This window comes from Gasterosteus aculeatus, chromosome 4 (assembly GCF_964276395.1).
Source record: "Gasterosteus aculeatus chromosome 4, fGasAcu3.hap1.1, whole genome shotgun sequence".
In the NCBI taxonomy this organism is placed as follows: Eukaryota; Metazoa; Chordata; class Actinopteri; order Perciformes; family Gasterosteidae; genus Gasterosteus; species Gasterosteus aculeatus.
Window position 1 is genome coordinate 35,670,299 of NC_135691.1, and position 20,395 is coordinate 35,690,693.

Genomic DNA, 20,395 nt, shown 5'->3' on the forward strand with positions numbered 1-20,395 from the left:
CTTTCTGGAGTCCCGCATGAGGACACACTGCGCATGCGCAGCCAGCGGCCGGTTGGAGGAAGTTTTGTACCAACTTTCTTACCTGTTGGACGCGTGTGAGCGTCTCGCGCCGCAGGTGAGTGTTTGACCGCCTCGTGCCGCTTCCCGCGTCCTCGTGAGCCTCGTCCCACGTGATGTGAGGAGTCCGTGGGCCGACAAAGATCAAAGATTTGATTTATCCGCTGATTGAAGCTAGGACGCTAATTGTAGCTTATTTTTAGCTGCTAGCTGTCACTCACCTGTGCGCGTGCGCGTGTGTAAAGTACATATCTAACAAAATCTACTTCAGTACCACAGAGTAGAAATACATACCGAGTACCTCCTCTAAAGTAGTAATCAAGGTACTACACCTCAGAGGTAACTAGTGTACTTTTTACTACAAAGGTTTCTCATTTTTGTTCAGATCCTTTAATGGAATACGAGTACTAGTATTTACTGATGTATTGTGGGTAGAATTTGTGTTTGTTTGATTTATTTCCATCAGAATGACGTCAGCTTCACATCTGGAGCAGCTGGCAGAAATACGTGAGTTTAAAAAGTTTTCTTTATTTAACGAGTAAACTGCACACGTTGTGTAATTTCACAGATATCTGCAGTTATTGATCAAATCAGACTGATTTCATTCACATTGGTGTCAAGTCCTTCATTAAAGTCGTGGATATCATTAAAACAACAATAAAACGATAGTGAAGATGAAAAAAGTTGTTTGAACTATTTGGTTAAATCACTGCGGGTGGACAAAATAATAGAAACACCTGCAGCCTCCGTAATGAATCAATAACTATAGATTACTGAGGAATCATTGATTACCAGCTGTTCCTAACTAGAAAAGAAATAGGATTTGAAGGGTTGGGGTTACGGCCCCAGTGACCCCCAACCCCTAAACCCTGACCCGCTCACTGGTTCTCCTGTTTAACGGTGCAATGACTTGTGGGTAATTCCTCAGGAAAGGGTTCATAAAGGACTCAAACCCTCCGCGCTGTGACGGAACCTGTGACGGGGGTCCCGCCCTTTGTCCAGCGCATCATTTCCTGTGGGGGGGTCTGGCTAATCAGTATTTTCAGGAAGACCAGACGGAGCAGATAAGGGTCTTTTCCAGAAAGGAGGGTGGGGTAGATTTGTGATTGAGCTTCTGACTTCCTGTGTTTACTTCTCATAGTCGGGGGGGTGGGGGCTCTACAGGGGGATTTATTCCCTCTTGATTGTGACAGAGCTTCAGGAGGAAGAGGAGGAGGAGGAAGAGGAGGAGGAGGGTCAGAGGTGCTTCACAGACCCTCCGTCGGTTCCTCCCATCAGCGGATCCAGTCCGGATCCTTCTCACCCGTTCTATGACGTCGCTCGACACGGCATCGTACAGGTCTCAGGTCAGTGTGTACTACCTGCTCAGGTACTCTGGGTACTACCTGCTCAGGTACTCTGTGTTCTACCTGCTCGGGTACTCAGGGTACTACCTGCTCAGGTACTCTGGGTACTACCTGCTCAGGTACTCTGGGTACTACCTGCTCAGGTACTCTGTGTTCTACCTGCTCGGGTACTCAGGGTACTACCTGCTCAGGTACTCTGGGTACTACCTGCTCAGGTACTCTGGGTACTACCTGCTCAGGTACTCTGGGTACTACCTGCTCAGGTACTCTGGGTACTACCTGCTCGGGTACTCTGTGTTCTACCTGCTCGGGTACTCAGGGTACTACCTGCTCAGGTACTCTGGGTACTACCTGCTCAGGTACTCTGGGTACTACCTGCTCAGGTACTCCGTGTACTACCTGCTCAGGTACTCCGTGTACTACCTGCTCAGGTGCTTATGGAGCATGTTTCCTCTGCAGGTGACGACAGGTACGGCAGGAAGTTGATCACCTTCAGCAGCTGCTGTTTGCCTCCGTCACACCAGCTGAACCACCTCCGCCTGCTGGAGTAAGTCCAGCCCCCCTCACACACACACACACACACACACACACCTGCAGTCAGACTCATGACGGAAGCCCCGCCCCCTGCAGGTACCTGAAGTTCACGCTGGACCAGTACGTGGAGATGGACTACATCCTGGTGTACTTCCATCACGGCCTGAGGAGCAGCAACAAGCCGTCACTCAAGTGGCTCCGAGAAGCTTACGGCGAGTTTGACAGGAAGTGAGTCAGAACTTATCACATTAATATCATCATGTTATTATGTTATTATCCCATAATCATCACATTTTTATAACTTCCAGTTTAATTGAATTTGAACTTTATATTTAATGGAATTAATTAAAATGAAGGATTTTGTTATAGGATTTCTTTTTGTATTTTTTTTCTAGGAGATTAAAAATATTACAATCGTAAACGTTAGTAGACCCTTTAAGTGAAAATAAAGAGTTGTACTAACGTTTTATTTTATTTTGACAGAGAATCTGAAGAAAATATAATTTTTCCTAATTAGCATTAAAATGAATCGGATAACAAACAGGTACAAGAAGAACATGAAGACGCTTTACGTCGTCCATCCGACCAACTTCATCCGCCTCGTCTGGAACCTTTTCAAGCCTCTGATCAGGTGAGGACGCCGCTCGCTGGGCGAAGGTCAAAGGTCGAGCCGCCTCAAACGCTGACCTCCCGCCTGTGTTCTTCAGTCACAAGTTTGGTAAGAAGCTGACGTACGTGAACCACCTGAGCGACCTGTGGGAGCACCTGAACTACCAGCAGCTCCTCGTGCCCCCGGAGGTGCTCAGGTAATCTGAACTATTCATTTATGTATTAGTCATAATAAATACATATAAATATATATATGTACGTACGTTTCAGACACGATGAAAAGCTCCGAGCTGCTCAGAGAGGACGACCCCCCCCCGCGGTGAGGACCCCCCCGCCCCGCCCCCCCCTGCCCAGCCAGCAGTTTGGAGTCAGTCTGCAGTAGTGAGTGTTTCCTGAGGCAGCAGGGGGGTCTTTGCCCCCCCAGGTCGTGATGTTGGTCTGTTTGATCCCTTTGAATCAGCTTGAGGGAGAAGAACGCAGAGATGATCCCACCTGTGATGTCGCAGACTGTGACCTACCTGAAGCAGAAAGGTGAGCTGCACCTGATGATGTCATCGTGAGCTGAAGCAACATCTCGTTCGGTTTTGTATCTTTTTATTCGTTTCGCTTTTTTGTCATTTTAAAACACAAAGTTGTGCTGTTAAGCTGAGCTTCTACCTCCTCACTCCGCTTCCAGGTCTGAGGACCGAGGGCATCTTCAGACGCTCGGCTCGAGTCCAGCTCATCAAGGACGTCCAGAGGCTCTACAACCTGGGTGAGCGGGGTCTCCCCCCCCGAGGGGCAGGGGCTGACAGGAAGTGCAGGTCGTGTGTAGCTCAGAGGGCTTCACCCCTCGGCGGTGTCGTGTTCCTGCTGAGGTGTGTTAATAAAGCTCATTTGAATCTCGTGACCTCGACAGGTAAACCGGTGAACTTTGACCTGTACGAGAACGTTCACGTCCCTGCTGTCATCCTGAAGACGTTCCTCAGAGAGATGCCCGAACCACTGCTGACCTTCGGGCTCTACAGCCAGGTGCAGGACCTCCTCAGTGAGTGGGGGGGGGGGTCACCCGTCCCAGGTGTTTGTTTGTTTATTGATTTTGTGCTTGTCGTCTTTCTCAGACGTGGAGAGCAGTCTGAGGGTCAGCAGGTGTCAGCAGATGATGGAAAGTCTTCCTGAACATAATTTCATTGTAGCAAAATACCTGCTGGGCTTCCTGCACATGGTGACGACCGTCCACACAATAATATACAACATATGAATATATATACACACATATTTATATATATACACATATTTATATATATACACATATTTATATATCCACAAATGAGGCGTGTCTTTCCTCTATTACTCAACCTTCACCCCCCGTTGATCTCCAGGTGTCCCAGCAGAGCATCGTGAACAAGATGAGCTCCTCTAACCTGGCCTGCGTGTTCGGGGTCAACCTGCTGTGGCCTGGCCACGCCCCCCTGTCCCTCGCCGCCCTCACGCCCATCAACATGTGCACCGAGATCCTGGTGGAGCATTTCCCCAGCGTGTTTGGCTCCCGCAACCCGCCGTCCCAGCGGGACCCCTAAGACCTAAACCCACAATAAATACTAAAGATGCTGGTTTGCTTACAGATCTTCTCTTCTGCCCTCTTGGACTCTTCATCCATTACAGACTGATAAATGATAATAAGTAAATTCCATAAAGAGGTTTTCATCCCACAAAAACGGACTTTGTGTTTCACCTGAAAGTGTTTAAACACACAGAACATGTGAAGGATTCATTCAAATGTTTAAACACTTAAATCAGAATTGATCAACATTTGATGAGTAGACATAATTATTTGATGACTGGGGGGTCGATGGAGTAGACGATGTGCTGGGAACCGCAAGGTTGGCGGTTTGAGTCCCGGCTGCTTCGTGTCCCGTGTCCCTGAGAGACACCAAACCCGATTGTTCCCCGAGCAGAATGTGAAAGAGTTAAAAATGTAACGTAACCTTCACCTCAGCGTTCGTATTACAGCTCTTAAAATATGAAAGATGATGATGTGATGATGATGATGATGTGGTGATGATGATGACGTGATATTTCTCTACAGATGTAAACAAAAACGTCGGGCCTTTTTGTTCTTGAATTTTGTTTATTAATGATTCCATTTTTTAGTAAGAACTTGATACAAAAAAAGTGAGACTACTCTTTACTCATTGACCAACTTCCACCAATGAACCTTTGAATGCATCATAAAGAGAAAACTACATTGGCATATTTAAGACAAACACTTTCCTATACACACTATTGTGGACCGTCCCCGAGACACAGAACAACCTCTACTTCCACAGACACGCCATCTAAACAAAGCGCTCCTTGATAAAAGAATATAAAAGTGTTCTAACCTCTTTTTTCCATTTGTTCAAATGATGTGTCGTGTATTAAAATATATTTGTTTAAGCACAGTTTCTCCCGGAGAAGATTAGTAGAAACGGGCGAGTGGATGTTGTCTTGTGATATGGTTTCGTTTCCCTCTCGGTTTGCATCACATGCGCATTCTTCTCCCCACTGATTATGATTCTGTTCGTTGAAAAGGCAAATCGGGACAGAACGGAGGCTGCGGCCCGCTGAGGACTTATTTATTTTACTGGTGGAAATTAACTTTGCATCATTTAGAGTGTAACAGTTTTTAAACGCGGTTAAATGATGACATGTGGGTTTATTTCAGAATGGAGGCGTCCTGCTGCACCACACGGCTCTAAACAACACAAAAGGAACGTTGCATTCGGCTCACAGACTGTTTTAATCCCCCAAATACTACAAGTATCAATTTACAACCAAATGAAATAAAGTCTCTGCGTTTGTTAATATTTTCATTTCATGTTTTTGTAAATAGACAGAATGTGAATATCGTACCGGAGTTCATTTAACCGACTTAATGCAGCGGAACAAGTAGAACCACATGGAAATAATTAAGTGTTTGTGTTCTCAACATTTACATTTCATGACTTATTAATTCTGCACTTTGATGCTGATGAACGTCTCATGTCTTTACGATGTGAGCGAGTCGGTCGGTGTTTGGAGGGAAGGAGTCGCACACGTGCGTCAGGAAACACGTGTTCATACATGAATGTGTGTGTTGTGTTTTGAAACGTAACGTGTGCGTTTGGCTCAGAGTGAACAGAAATTAACGCACTTTTATCGTTTCTCACTTCATGCAGAGAAAAAAACATCGATTTGATCGCTGAAAACACAAAATATGTCAAAGATGAACTTAAGATGAAGGTGTTTCACGTGTGTGAATCTTATATCTCATATATTTATATTTCTTTATTTTGGGTGATTAATCGATAATCAAATAACCAATAACTATATTTTAATCTGATCTTAACCTGAAATACTGTGCAGCTTGTTTGGCCTCATCGTGAACTTTCTGCTCTTTCATCCCACAATGCATCACTTTGACTCTCTTACACTTCAACAAGAAGAAGCTTCTTTAGCGTCTCGGATACTTCAAACTCAGGCGATATGAAACGATTTATTAATAAAAGCAGAACAGCGTTTCCTCCCTCTGAATTATGGGAAACGTTTGTTCATGTTTGTGCACATCGAACTCTACGAAAACTGAACCTCTGGACCAGCAGGAAGCCAGACGGACGTCTACTGGGGGACGACGGGCCGTCCAACGGGTTCTAATGCCGTCTGTCCTCTGAAGACAGCGTCCATCAGGAGACGCGTCACTACCCTCCACTTTGTCTTCTAGTGTCTCTATTATTTTGTCCGTGAGGCAGTGTTCGTCCGTCGGGTCGACGCTCAATAAACACGAGTAAAAAAACAGGATTATAAAAGACGACAAACCGAAAGCACAAGAGACGTTATTGATGGTCCCAGTACAAAAACAAAGAAAAGGGTTTTTGGCATATTTTCTATACTGGTTTGGGGGGGGGGGGGGGGGGGGGGGCATGACGTCACTCTGCTTCTGTTTCTCTTTGATCTCTGCGACGCAAAACAAGCAACAACATGAATTATTGTTTCTAGTGAGACGAAGAATCGATCAGCAAACATCTTCATCGCGGTTTGGAGACAAAGTGGACAAACTAATTAACAGATTAACAGAAATATTTTACTCAACAGAAAGTCTATCGGGAAAATTTGCTGAGGATTTTATTGATATTTTCAGTAATAACAAAAAAATGACTTGTCACGAACAACTTTTAATAAATTCTATTCCAAAATGTTCAATGGATTAATATTAAATACAACTATTTTTAGTTTGTTAATCTCAACAAATTTCTCTGAGAAAAATAATAAATGAAGTAATATTTTGCAAAATGAAAACGGACCCAAATGCGTCTCAGGCTCCGCCCCCCGACCCTTGACCTGAAGTCACGTTGTTGTTTGTGATGCGAGCGACAGGAAGCAAAGAGACTCGCTGGTCACGTGATCACATGACGATGAGACTCACACAACAGTCAGCAGGAAAATAGGAAAACGCTCATTTCTGTAGTTTATCTTAAATACTTTTTTCTTTGACTTTAACTCTATTAATACTGAAAAAAAGTTACTCTGTTTTTGTTTGAAGGCTCGTATGCGTTTACATACACGATGGAAACATTTTCCTGAATCATTATGGCAAAAAGCTTCATGGAGGATGAAAGAAACATCTACTGAGATATATGTACAGTCCTCGCGGCGGCTAACTAGCGCTAGCTCCGCCCCCTCGCTACGCTGCCTACAGAAGGAAACATCAGCACGGTCTTCTAACTCCTTGTAATAAATACATTAAGGCCAAGAACATTAATAAATACAAAATAACATAAAAAAAGAAATCTCGTAAGCACTGTAGGTGTTGGGTCTTAAAAAATACTTGAATGGAGGGAAGAGGCTCTTTCTCAGCTCCTCAGAGACAAACGATATTATTCAACAAGAAGGAATCATCACCGCCTTCAAAGGTCGCCGCTACTTGACGTCCTCCTGGCTGTGGGCGTGGCTCTTCTGCTGCAGGGGCGCGGCCGAGGGGCTCGGTGGGCCGGCGCTGGTGGGTTTGATCCAGGACTGGGAGAGCAGGGAGGCGGCGGCGATGGTGGCGGTGGTCGTCATGGTGACCTGGATGAGCTGGTCGCGTTGGATCAACCTGATGAGAGCTTTGAGGCGCTCCAGTGACGCCTGAGTGTCTCTCTGTTGTCCCAGCAGCCGCTCCCTCAGGTCCATGCACTGCTGCACGACAACAAGTCACACGCGTTACCCCGGCAACCGCATCACCACCAAACTGAGCTCTGACTGCATGCTAAGCTAACTAGCCACGCCGCCCACACCCGCCAAGTCAGAGACGTTACCAGGGCAACCGCATCATGTACCAAACTGAGCTCTGACTGCATGCTAAGCTAACTAGCCACGCCGCCCACACCCGCCAAGTCAGAGACGTTACCAGGGCAACCGCATCATGTACCAAACTGAGCTCTGACTGCATGCTAAGCTAACTAGCCACGCCGCCCCAACCAGTCAAGTCACAAACAAGATGGCGGCATGTTTACTTTCAGCGTGTCGCTCAGCTTCTCGTCTTCTTCCTCCAGGTGAGAAAACTCCTTCTTCAGCTCAGAGCTTCGTCTCAGGAGACGCCGCTTCTCCTCCTGCCGCACTGCACACACACACACACACACACGCCGTCAGTACACACACACACTCACACACACACACCGTCAGTACACACACACACACCGTCAGTACACACACACACTCCGTCAGTACACACACACACACACTCCGTCAGTACACACACACACACACACCGTCAGTACACACACACACACCGTCAGTACACACACACACTCCGTCAGTACACACACACACACACTCCGTCAGTACACACACACACACACACCGTCAGTACACACACACACTCCGTCAGTACACACACACACACACCATCAGTACACACACACTCACACACACACTCCGTCAGTACACACACACTCACTCTTACCGGTCTTGTGTGTGACGTACGACTGGACGAAGTTGTGCGGCCACGACATGTTTTCCTTGTTCAGGACCTGAAGATGAAGATGAAGATGAAGATGAGACTCGTTGATGGATTGATACTAACAGAGATAAACAACAACAACACGCGTGTTCAGCCAAGGACCTCTGACCTTCTTCTGGCACTTGGGGCAGTACCAGGGCCCCCTGGGGGGGGTCTTGAGGGGCGGGTGGAGGCAGTCGGGGTGGAAGGCCCGGGGGCAGTTGTGGCAGGGCTGCAGCTCTCCGTCCTCCTTGCAGACGGCGCAGAGGTCGTCATGCTCCACGTCCTCCTTCTCAACATAAAGGACAACGTCTCCATTATTCTCCTATTGGGTTCTTCTCTTATTGAGTTAACCGGACTGATTTCATTATTCATACTTCAATTGGATCAGTGCACAGTATTCATTATTATTTTATTTGTTTTTATGCTTTTTTATATCATACAGTGATGTCACACACACACACAGGGAACCGAGGCGTGACATCAGCGGTCATGTGACCTACCTTCCAGCTGAAATCCTCAGTGTCTTGCATGTGAATAGAAGCAAAGCAGAGGTTAGTGGCAGAGACACACACAGGTGAGAGGGGAAGCCATGCAGCAGTTAGCTTAGCTTAGCATAAAGACTGGATGCAGAGGGAAACTGAATCACCACACCACCTGCACGGTGTTGTGGTGATGCATATACAGGATTTATGGCGAGGCTCCTTTCTGAGAGCAGCGAGGACATAATGCACATATAATATGAAAAGCATAAAGCAGGTGAAGCGTCTGAGTTTGAGGGAGTTGCAGCGACGCTCGCAGGGTTTTTACCTCGTGCCGACAGGAAGAGCGAGCTGTTCAAGTAATGTGACGCCAGACGTTTACGCTGCAGAGGAACAGGGAAGCAAACAGAACCTGATATAAGACAACATGCTTTGAGGATATGATACACGTCATGTTATCTGATATCTGACACGTGACGCGTGAGCACGGACCGACCTCGGGCTCAAACAGGCCGCTGTAGGCCGGGTTGGCGGTGCTCCGCCTCTTCCTCTCTTGTCTCTTTGTCTGGATCTCTGAGAAAAAAATTCAACAATTAAATATTCCCCATTATTTATTTTCCTCTTTCACAGTTACATTTTTTAATTGAATTTGTCTCTGATGATAATGACAAAATACATACATTCATATTAAATAATGACACACATGTGAAGTATTTCCTGAATAGTTAATACAATGAATATTCTGAACACTATTATATAACTTTACAATCCTATTGTAAGTGGCTTTGGATAAAAGCAGCTAAATGACGTGTAATGTAATGTAAGGCAGTGATGCCCCCAGTGGACAACAGGAGAACTACATGTAACGGCTACAGATGTCAACATGGGATCAAACGTCCTGGTTTTAATGTTTTTAATGGAAACAGAAAACATGTGAATGTTTCCTCACACTGTGGTCCCGTCATTGAAAGAGGCAAACTGCTCTCAGGTCAACTCACCTTCCAGGTGCTCCGTGGTGACCAGGCCGAGAGCCACCATGAAGGCCACCTTCTAGAAACAGAGCAGAAGAAGAAGACCTCGTCACCCCGCTCAAAGCCTGATTAGAAGATAAGAGCCACGTGTGATGGTCATCTCACCTTGGGGTCCTCGTCCTTCTTCTGGGAGGGGCATGTGGGGGCCGGCGGGGCTTCCTGTGACGGGGGGTCAGCCGGGGCCCCCGGAGGCCCCTCAGGGCTGCTGGGGGCCTGCGGCTGGATTATTATCACCTGGTAGCAGACAAATATAAAGTAATCAACTACTTTACTTTATTTTTTCAGAAGAAAACAAAAATCTTTTAACATTTTTTAGAGACAGAAAAGTAAAACCAAAAACAACCCAAAAAATTCCAAAAACAAAAAAGTTTTTGTAAAAATATTTTTAAAACGATGTTAAAAACATGAATAAGAAAAAAGGGAAACTTAATCTTAAAATTCTTTCTAACTGAATCTTTAAACGTGTTTTTTAAGACTAAGCTACAGAATAAGTGAGCATATGATTAATCACAGAGCCGCCGCTGCACCTTGACGGCCTCGCTGACGGCAGACGACCCGTTGCTGGTGGCAGGCGAGGAGGCGATGATGGCGTACGCCACACCGGGGCCCGCCAAGGCCTGCTGCACGGGTCCGACGGGGTCGGGGCCCCCCGAAGGGCCGTCACTCTGTGTGTTGGGCTGGTGGTCGGGGCTGAAGGTGCTGTTGGCGGTGGGCAGGGTGGGGCCCTGGCTGCGGGGGCTGGCGGCGGCGGGGCCCTGGCTGCGGGGGCTGGCGGCGGCGGGGCCCTGGCTGCGGGGGCTGACCACAGCGACGGCCCTCTGCAGGCTCACAGGCTGCAGCTGGTGGGCGGGGCCCTGAGGGAGGCTGTCGGGGATCTGCGTCTTTGGCCTAACCTGCAGCAGGACGGTCAGATGACATGAAAATACGGTTTGCTCATTTACTGCAAATCTCTGACCACAATATACAACATTTATTATCACTTTTACTTTTCTATTTTTTTTAATACCATTTCTCTGAAATTATTATTCATGAAAAATAGATAACTTTACACTTGAGTGCTGCCACCTGGTGGAGGTCTGAAGTAGCTCATGTACCCGTACAGGTGGACTCTTACCTGAGGTAGCATAGTGGCTGCTTGTCCTGCCAGCCGGTGCAGGGAGCTGACTTGAGGCACCTTGATGGGCACAGCAGTGAGAGTTCCCAGCATCTGGAAGGCACACAAATGCAACACTTTGATAAATCATTTACACACATTCAACTTTGATGAAACAACTATTGTCTTTATTAATAAAACAGAAACAAGACGGCGTCCTCTAATTACTTCACTCCCTTTCCTGTAATGAGACACAATTAAAGCCACCGAATTGAAGCGTTAGTAAACTGTTTAATTTTGTTACTATGTGTCTTTCCCGCTTTAGCCTACAGAGATGTATTTTCTGCATTGCATTGTGGGACAATTGGGTCCCAGACATCTCCAACCAGTCAAAAAGAACCACTACAATTAAGAAATAATAAGTTATCTTATGGCGCATTTGACTGATTTCAGACGTTGGTGTAGTAATGACCCATGACCACTGGGGGAGCCCCCGACATACCCGAAGTGAACACTGCTGCATGCTGGGAAATGCACTTAAATGCACTTCATCGGAGAGGGAAACGAAGGCTGTGACATGATAAACAAACTTTCGAGTTGGTCTTTAAAGACGAGTTTCGTTCCTCCGTGTTTGGAGCGTCACATCTCATCTCACCTTTTATCACATATCTTTAATCACAACATCTTTAATCTCATCTCAGATTTAATCACATCTGTAATCACATCTCATATCACTTTTAATCACATATCTTTAATCACACCTCATCTTTAATAACATATTTAATCTCATCTCGCCTTTAATCACATCTTTAATCCAATCTCATCTCGCCTTTAATCACATCTTGAATCTAATCTCATCTCTAATCTCATCTCACCTTTACTCACATATTTAATCTAATCTCACCTTTAATCACATCTCACCTTTTATCTTTAATCTAATTACATCTTTAATCTGATCTCACCTTTAATCACATCTTTAGTCTAATTACATCTTTAATTTCCTCTCACCTTTATTCACATCACATCTTGAATCAAATCTCATCTTTAATCACATCTCATCACATCTTTAATCTCATCTCACTTTTTATCTTTAATCTTAAAGACTTCACATGTTACCACTTCAACAGGACCTTATTTTTATATCTGTGCGCATCTTGTAAAATAGAAAAACACTTAAATGAAACACATTTAGACTTTCTTATATAAATAATGTGGGCAGGAGCTCTATTTTTACATCAGTCTGCTGCCGTCTGTATTTGCTAAATAAACATTAAAACTTTGATTAAAGCATTGAAAACATAAATAATAATCTTAAGATCAAAACATCAACAGTTAATACATGTAACATCTAAGAGGAACATGTTGAAGGTACTTTGAGTAGTATTTGTGTACTACGGTGGAGCGTAGGACAAACTACATGAGAAAGACTTGACGGGAAACATGAGTTTGTTTAGCAGGTGAAGCAGTGAGGAAATCTACATGACATCCGTTTGTTTATTAATTCTACGCGTTGTTTGCGTTTTGTTTGGCGTTGTTTGCGTTTCATATTACTTTATCTTATGTACATTGGAATAAACCGGAGTCTGTGATTGGCCGACAGCACAGCCAATCTCCACCGGTGAAACCAGTAAACGAACCACAGAAGATTAAAATCTGCCGTTTCTGCTCAGCTGCTCCACAGAAAAGGAAAATCAGTAAAAGTCCCCCCGCCCCCCCCCCTTTCTTCTTCTGTGAAAATCCCTTTCGTTCCATTGTGTTGTGCTGCAGAGCTGCTCGGAAACGAGGAGGAGGAGGAGGCCCGTTCCCATGGCAACTGCAGAGAGGAAAATTCTTGCAGTGAAAAGGCTTTCATTTTCATAATTGCTTCCTCTTTCCTTCAAACCTGAGCTCCTTCTCTTTAGGGGGCCTCCTCCTCCCCTCCAGTGTGAGGACCGAACACAACCATGGACCACAGATTCTACTTCTGAATTATTTCTCTTCCAAATACTAAGTGGAAACAGTCGCTTAGAGAGATGACAGCTCCTTCATCGGATGATTGGATAATAGAATGTGGATCCAAAGACAATGAGGACTCTATAAAGTCCCTTTAATGTCCCTTTATTTACACTTTCTGACCCAACAATACCTACATATAAATAGTCTCCGCTTATTGTTTTTAGTTACTGAGACAAATGAGCCTTTCAGGAACTAAACACCAGGGGCCTCCTCTGGTCCTCCTCTGGTCCTCCTCTGGTCCTCCTCTGGTCTACTGAGGGACAACAGGAGACCACCTGGTTCTCTGTGCCGACCACCACTTCCTCCTCCCTCGTCCTTGCGCCTGCCTGTGTCCTCCCTCTTCTGTCCTCCCTCCTCTGTCCTTCCCCAGTCCTTCATTTCCCCTCTTCTGTCCTCCTCTCTGCCTCTGTCCTCCCTCCGTCCTTCCACCTTATTCCATCCTCGTCTTCCTTCCTGTCCTCCTCAGACGGAGAGACGACCTTGGTTCAGGATAAAGACGTCTTCTTCAGATGGAGCGCCATGAAAATAACCGTCCAACAATAAACTACAGGACGTCGGGTGTTTTGATTCATTATTACAGTTTAAATAAATATTCATATCTGTGTGAATATTGTTTTATATCATTAAGGCATCACAAACTCTTTGGAACACGATTAGTGGCTCAAAAATGTCAATAATTAATAAATTAACAGAAACAAATCACTTCCAAATCAGCCGCCAAGAGGAACAACAGACGGGAAGTTCAAAGTGTGTGTCTGTGTGTGTGTGTGTGTCTGTGAGTGTCTCTGTGAGTGTGTGTGTGTGTGTCTGTGTGTGTGTGTGTGTGTGTCTCTGTGTGTCTCTGTGAGTGTGTGTGTGTGTGTGTGTCTCTGTGTATGTGTCTCTGTGAGTGTGTGAGTGTGTGTGTGTCTCTGTGAGTGTGTGTGTGTGTGTGTGTGTGTGTCTGTGTGTGTGTCTCAGACTCCACTGAAGTGTTGAAACAATGCAGCACTGATGTTCACACTCATGCAGAGCAACAATCCCACTGCACCTCATTATTGTTGATTATTAGTGGCCAGGTGGCCGAGGGACCGCCCCTCTCAGCCAGCCCGGCCTCTGATTGGCTGAGCCTGACTCTGGACTGATAAAAGGAAGGAGAGTGTGGAGGCCCGCAGGAGAGGTGTGTTTCTTTTTAAGGCCTGGTGCAAAGTGATGGAGACCCACCCACCTCTCTAGGGGGGGGGGGGGGGGGGTCACATTGATGAAACATAATCACCCAGCAGTCAACCAATCGGAGGCCTCCGAGGGGCCTCAGGTCCCCATGTGACTCCACAGAACTTCTGAGGCATTGAGCAGCGATGCTCCATGACAAGGCCCACAGACTCCGCCCCTTCTCTCTGTCTAAAACAAAGATGGCGACACCATTGTAGTCCTTAAACTGGCCGGTACCTGAGAGGGAGGCAGCTCTCCGGCTCTCCTGCTGCTGAACACGTGCACGCCGGTGGACGCCACCCTGACGCCCGTCTGGAGGTTGATGGGGGACGTCTGCAGCGGGTCCGAGCTCGCCGCCTTCTGTCCGTTGATGTGTGCGGTCACCATGGAAACGGGGGCCTTGGCCGGCACCACGGAGATGGCGATGCTCTGGCTGGGAGGCTTGATGAGAGTCAGAGGCTTGGTGGAGCCGACGGGACAACTTCTGACTGGCAGCTTCTGAGGGGAAGGAGGGAGTATTTATGCACACGGCACTGCTTCCTGCCATCGCAGGTACTCACAGTACTGATGGTTACTAGCAGAACTAACTCAGTATTACCAGTCCTCAAGTACTCACAGTACTAATACCAGATATATTGCAGTTTGTTTTGCAAACCTGCTCCTCTTCATCAACCCCCCAAACATAAGTCCCTCTCTCTGCTCCCCTCCACAGAAGGAGCTCTGTAAATGTTTCATATATTATTATATATCTCTGAGCCTCTGGAGCACTACAGGGGGGGGGGGGCTATAATAAAGACACCAGCTGGTTCGTGAGATGCTTCTGGTATTTTTTATTCAACCTCATTGTCCTCAGAGGAACATTTAGGTCCACGAGGAGCCGACCCGGCTCCCCGCTGAGCCCCTGATGTCTCAAAGGCCGTCTGCTGTACTCAGTTAAACAATCTGCAGAAATACACCGTTCATCCGCCAGAAAAAAGTAACTTCTGTCAGATTGTTATTATTATTTTAACAAAACCCGTATAAATAAGAAAAACCTCTGCCCTCAGAGATCCACGATCAGTTGGCTGCTGTTATAATATAAATATCTATTTTTAAAGGACATTTTGAAGATGGTGGAGAAGACTTGAAGCGGCATTAAGGGAATTCATCCTCAAACACACACTGAGGGGTGGAGCTGCTCACTGGACACGGACATTCAGCTCCACCCAGAGGATCGCAGGCAGGAAGGAACCCGCTGGGAGATACGTAGTTATAGATATAGATATATATAGATGTATACATATAGTCTTCGAGAGGTTTGAGTATATAAGAAAAGTTGAGTGGAGCAAAAAAAAAAAGGGGGCGGAGCAGAGCGGCGGTTGAGTTAAGAGCATCGCAGAGACCCGTGACGCTGCACAACAGTGAGGAGTCAGACAGAATCCTAAACAGGTGCTTTTACTAGCTCTCCTGCATCCACCGTGACGTATAATAATAATATCTAGAACTGGTCTTTGAATCATAGCAACAAAAGAAGAGAAGAAACTCTTTAATGTCCACAGGTCTGTTAGTCAGCGATATTTAAATTAGATCTGCAACACAAACAGGAAGCAGAAACATTGTGGAACCACAAACTGCTCCAGCATCTCAGTAAATGCCTCCCAGCAGTGGGACAGCTCATCACCAGGGCCACACTACAGTCTGGCCCCCCGCCCACAGTCTGGCAATGGGCATCAGGGACCAAGACCCCCCCTCAGATGTGGAGGATCAGGCAGCGACCGCCTGGAAACACAGCGTCTGTTCCAATAGAGGTTCTGTTACCAGGAACACCTGCAGTCATCCCTCCATCTACTCACCCATCCATCCCTCCATCTACTCACCCATCCATCCCTCCATCTACTCACCCATCCATCCCTCCATCTACTCACCCATCCATCCCTCCATCTACTCATCCCTCCATCTACTCACCCATCCATCCCTCCATCTACTCATCCCTCCATCTACTCACCCATCCATCCCTCCATCTACTCATCCCTCCATCTACTCACCCATCCATCCCTCCATCTACTCATCCCTCCATCTACTCACCCATCCATCCCTCCATCTACTCACCCATCCATCCCTCCATCTACTCACCCATCCATCCCTCCATCTACTCACCCATCCATCCCTCCATCTACTCACCCATCCATCCCTCCATCTACTCATCCCTCCATCTACTCACCCATCCATCCCTCCATCTACTCACCCATCCATCCCTCCATCTACTCACCCATCCATCCCTCCATCTACTCACCCATCCCCCCCGCATTCCTTGGTCAATACAAATACTGCTCTATGCTAAATACACCCGTTCCCCTCACATTCCTCTTAATGTGTTTCTTCAAAGCCCCCAGAATTCACTTAAAGTCACCAAGTAACTTTGTTAATATGAAATTACACTTAACGTATTAAAGTGTGTAAAAACAAGCAGTTAAAGTTTAGTTTCCAGAATAAATCAAATAAGAACACGTTGACTCTTTAACTGGCTGATTCTTTCTGCTGCAGGAGATTAAGACATTGGAGAACTTCCTGCGGGGGCCCAGGGGGATCAGAGGGGACAAAGGGAGGGCCTTTGTCCTCACTACCCTCCCCCATCTCTCTGCCCCGAGACCGGGAGGAGACATCCCAAACTCTCCTCTGTGGGGGGGAGGGGCCATGTGATGTCACGTGACACAGAAGCAGGCAAAGCAGCTGAAGGCTCAGCGGGGAACCAGGTGGGAGGAGCCTCCAAGCGACAGGTAACATGAGCATCCTTGTAGCCTGCAGCCTTCAGCAGCCTTCTGGTCTACTTGGGCTGGTCCTCCAACTACCACACAGGCTGAACTAAGCGGCCTCTCGAATGGGACGGTCTGTCCTACGGGGGGACTTCCTGCTTGCCTCATCAGGTTTACCTCCACTGCTCCTGTTGCCTAGCAACCTGCTGCGCTGGACAGTAAAAGCCTTAAAAGCCAAACAAATGACAAAGTAACAGAAAAAAAGAATCTTATTTCATTTAATTTAGGAAGAAAAGCTTCTCCTCCGGAGCAGAGTACATTTCAGGCTGAGAGAAGAACACAACTAAATGTAAAGTTAGTTCATAATCACGCGACAAAAGGAGCAAAGTTCAGTTTCTTTGTGTATTTATTCTGTAACGTCACTGACTTAAAGTGATATTTCAGGTTCATAACTTTAATAAGTACAGACGAGCTGCCGGTAACGTGAGCTGCTCGTTGTGCGTTTGTTATAAATGTGTGTAGCACATTGATGTTCAGAGGAACAGTACATGGACCTGGGGGGGTCCGGGTGGCTCAGGGGCTGTACGGGGGGATAACGGAGTTAACGTCACGTGACTTCATTAACGAAGATGTGATGTTCTATATTATAACATTTCTATCTGTAGATATTCAAGTGAATTCTTTTACTTAACGTTACATTTAAAAGTAACTCTTCCGCTTGGTCGGCCCGCACTGCATGCTGGGATATGCTGGGACGCAAAGGACAGCTCAGATGTGTCCTCCAAACCGGCTCCTGGAGGACTGCGCCCCTGGGCCAGACGAGTCGCAGCGGAAGTGACGTATGCGCTCGACCAATGCGTCCTCAAGGATGCAGCCTAGCGACGGAGACACAGCCATGGACCCAGCGACAGAGGACGTTGTGACATCACTTCCTGTCTCTACCAAGGACAGCAGACGGATTCATGCTCTCAGGTGAGTCGTCACAAAGTGACCCTGACTTTTGCACAAACTAGTCCCTCTCAGACTCAATGACGCGCTGCGTCCAGACACCGGTAACAAGCAACCACGGGTCCGTTTAATCGGTGTAGTCTGCGACATGCTGGACCTTCACGCACCCAGATCAAAAGCACTTTGATTAGAAGTCACGTGACTGATCAGCTGATCTTCCTGGATATATCTGGTGGTCAGTACTGACACGGAGTCTCAAGCCGCCGTGTTGCCACGGTAACGCTACAACATTCACTTGCTGTGGTTGAGTGCGACAGGAAGCAGCTCATAAAAGGACTTTAGACTAACGAGATCAATCAAAGCAACGCTTCCTTCTAACCTGCAGTCTTTCTATTATGAGCTGGAATTTGAGAGGAAGTTAATGGAGAGGAAGTAAATGGTGGAAGGAGGTCTCTGAAGACATCAGGACCACAGAGAGCCTTCACATCTTCAGACTAAAGACACACCTCTTCAGACTCTACCTCCACTAACACACTAACTAACTTCTGAGTCCTTATGGTTGAATGAACTTATTGTAAGTCGCTTTGGATAAAAGCGTCATAAATGACATGTGATGTAATAATGTAAAAGGAAGTTACTCGACACAAAGTCAATGTGATGAGACATGAAGTTTGTATACTGTTATTACTGATTGATCATTCCACTGGTGAATCATTCAACACCAGATATCAAGCAGGAAGTACGTTTTAAAGTAAGTAAGTAAAAGACGGCCCGGCTACAGAAAAACATGGTGGTACTTTCTACAATGTTGTAGTACATGTTAAATATGAAATATTTCCTCACCTGTCCGTTCTGAAGTTCATTGAGTCCTTTACACAACGTCTGATTCTGAAAAAGGAGAAACAGGAAACTGTTCAGATTGAAGCTGAAACATCGGAAGGACTGAGACATGTTTCATAGAATAAAACTCCCATCTTATTTTGAAATGCTGTTCTTGTCTTTTATCAGAACTTCCTGTTTAACTGCAGAAAAGAGTCAGATAACCGGAGGAGGATTCATTCCACTCACGAGGGAAATCTAGGAGAGATTAGTGGGACGACTGAACGTTCTCCCCCTCCAGTCACCAGCAGAGGAGAACCTCCGGATGTTTGGAACAATACTCACTGGAATCATTTCAAGAGGGTTCTACCAACAGCGTAATGGTTCCCATCCAAAACCATCTTTTCCCATTCCAAGGGTGCTTACAAGAACCGTCCTAAGGGTTCTACGGAGAACCCTTGAACGATCCATGCGGTTAGGGTTAATTTAGAACCCACCCAAGGAGCTCTACCCAGGACCCTTTTTCGTTCCAGGTTTCATCTAGAACTCCACAGAGGTTCTTAATGGCACTCTTTAAAAACAGAAAGATGTTCCATACCAGCAAATGGTTCTGGTAGAACCCTTTGGAACCCGTATTTATAAGAGCCCAGACGACTCAGGATTTATTGTTTGTTCTTCAGCACATCCAGCGACGTATTTATTTATTTATTTGTTTATTTGTCACGTTTAAAAAGTCGCAGAAACCATCAATAAATACAGAAATAGTGAAGTTACAATACGACGAAACAGCAAGGTTTATCCTCTGAGGACACTGAATGTACAGCTTCTTTAGGTCACAGGATATCTTGTGTGATTTGTGTCCGATGGGAAAGAGTTTAGGACTCGAGCCGCCGGGTTGGAGAAGCCAATCACATGGCTCAGGAGGAGGTGTGAGGGGGAGGAGCCCCAGGGGGCGTCTGTCTGCCAGCAGTTGATGGCGGCGTGAGGCCCAAACATGCTCCGACATGGTGGAGTTCAGTTAAAAGGTGTAGCTCTCTCGCTGCTCCTCTCAGCGTGAGGATTCTGTTGCTACATGTTAAGTAAAAGAAGCTCCGCTCACAGCGGTTCGTCTAATGAGAAAAGTGACATTGTTTCCAGCAGAGTGGGTTTTCAAACTGAGCGAGTTCTCCACCAACAGCTGCTCTGACTTCTGCTACCAAGACACCATTTACGGCTTTATTGATGTATTATGGATGATAACTGATTACTTATTGTACACACAGTAAAATGTGTGCTAAGTAATAAAATCTGCAGCATCGGCCTTGGGTGATCAATACTACGATCTTTGATTATTTAGCCTGAATGAGGTCAAAACAACCCTCTTCTCAGTAAGATATTTGTGAGGGAAAACACTAAAGTGACCAAAGTGAAGTCACGAGTTAAAGCTGCATCCTCCGTAGTGACCAGCAGGGGGCGACTCCTCTGCTCCCATAGACGTCTATGAGGAAATGACTCTACTTCTCTGCAGTGACCAGCAGGGGGCGACTCCTCTGCTCCCATAGACGTCTATGAGGAAATGACTCTACTTCTCTGTAGTGACCA

General features: G+C 46.3%; 2 protein-coding genes across 13 annotated transcripts in view; one reads left to right on the top strand and one right to left on the bottom strand.

Moving 5' to 3' along the window:
* LOC120818372 (rho GTPase-activating protein 8) lies at nt 1–4,969 on the top strand. 3 transcript variants are annotated; one of them, XM_078100849.1, is made up of 13 exons: nt 1–115; nt 524–564; nt 1,251–1,403; nt 1,863–1,950; nt 2,034–2,165; nt 2,482–2,568; nt 2,645–2,743; nt 2,817–2,927; nt 3,007–3,077; nt 3,223–3,300; nt 3,445–3,573; nt 3,647–3,750; nt 3,908–4,969. In XM_078100849.1, exons 2-13 carry the CDS (start codon nt 525–527, stop codon nt 4,103–4,105), a joined length of 1,290 nt encoding a protein of 429 aa, XP_077956975.1. In that variant the 5' UTR covers nt 1–115; nt 524; the 3' UTR covers nt 4,106–4,969. The 3 variants fall into 3 exon arrangements, with proteins under 3 accessions (XP_077956975.1, XP_077956976.1, XP_077956977.1); XM_078100850.1 differs by having other exon boundaries at nt 69–115; nt 493–564; XM_078100851.1 differs by lacking the exon at nt 1–115 and adding an exon at nt 284–396.
* phf21b (PHD finger protein 21B) overlaps nt 4,637–20,395 on the bottom strand; it is a 26,895-nt gene continuing 11,136 nt past the window's right edge. For 2 of the 10 annotated variants that reach the window (XM_078100842.1, XM_078100846.1), the window contains exons 3-15: nt 18,839–18,883; nt 14,553–14,810; nt 11,151–11,243; nt 10,564–10,929; nt 10,142–10,270; nt 10,004–10,055; nt 9,502–9,578; nt 9,334–9,388; nt 9,027–9,049; nt 8,654–8,815; nt 8,488–8,554; nt 8,039–8,142; nt 4,637–7,721 (exon numbers count right to left, since the gene is read on the bottom strand). In XM_078100842.1, coding sequence (XP_077956968.1) covers nt 7,464–7,721; nt 8,039–8,142; nt 8,488–8,554; nt 8,654–8,815; nt 9,027–9,049; nt 9,334–9,388; nt 9,502–9,578; nt 10,004–10,055; nt 10,142–10,270; nt 10,564–10,929; nt 11,151–11,243; nt 14,553–14,810; nt 18,839–18,883 — 1,689 coding nt within the window. In that variant the 3' untranslated portion in view covers nt 4,637–7,463. Of the gene's footprint in view, nt 7,722–8,038; nt 8,143–8,487; nt 8,555–8,653; nt 8,816–9,026; nt 9,050–9,333; nt 9,389–9,501; nt 9,579–10,003; nt 10,056–10,141; nt 10,271–10,563; nt 10,930–11,150; nt 11,244–14,552; nt 14,814–18,838; nt 18,884–20,395 lie in introns of all 10 variants that reach the window. The other 8 variants (XM_078100840.1, XM_078100845.1, XM_078100839.1 and 5 more) reach the window with 5 other exon arrangements.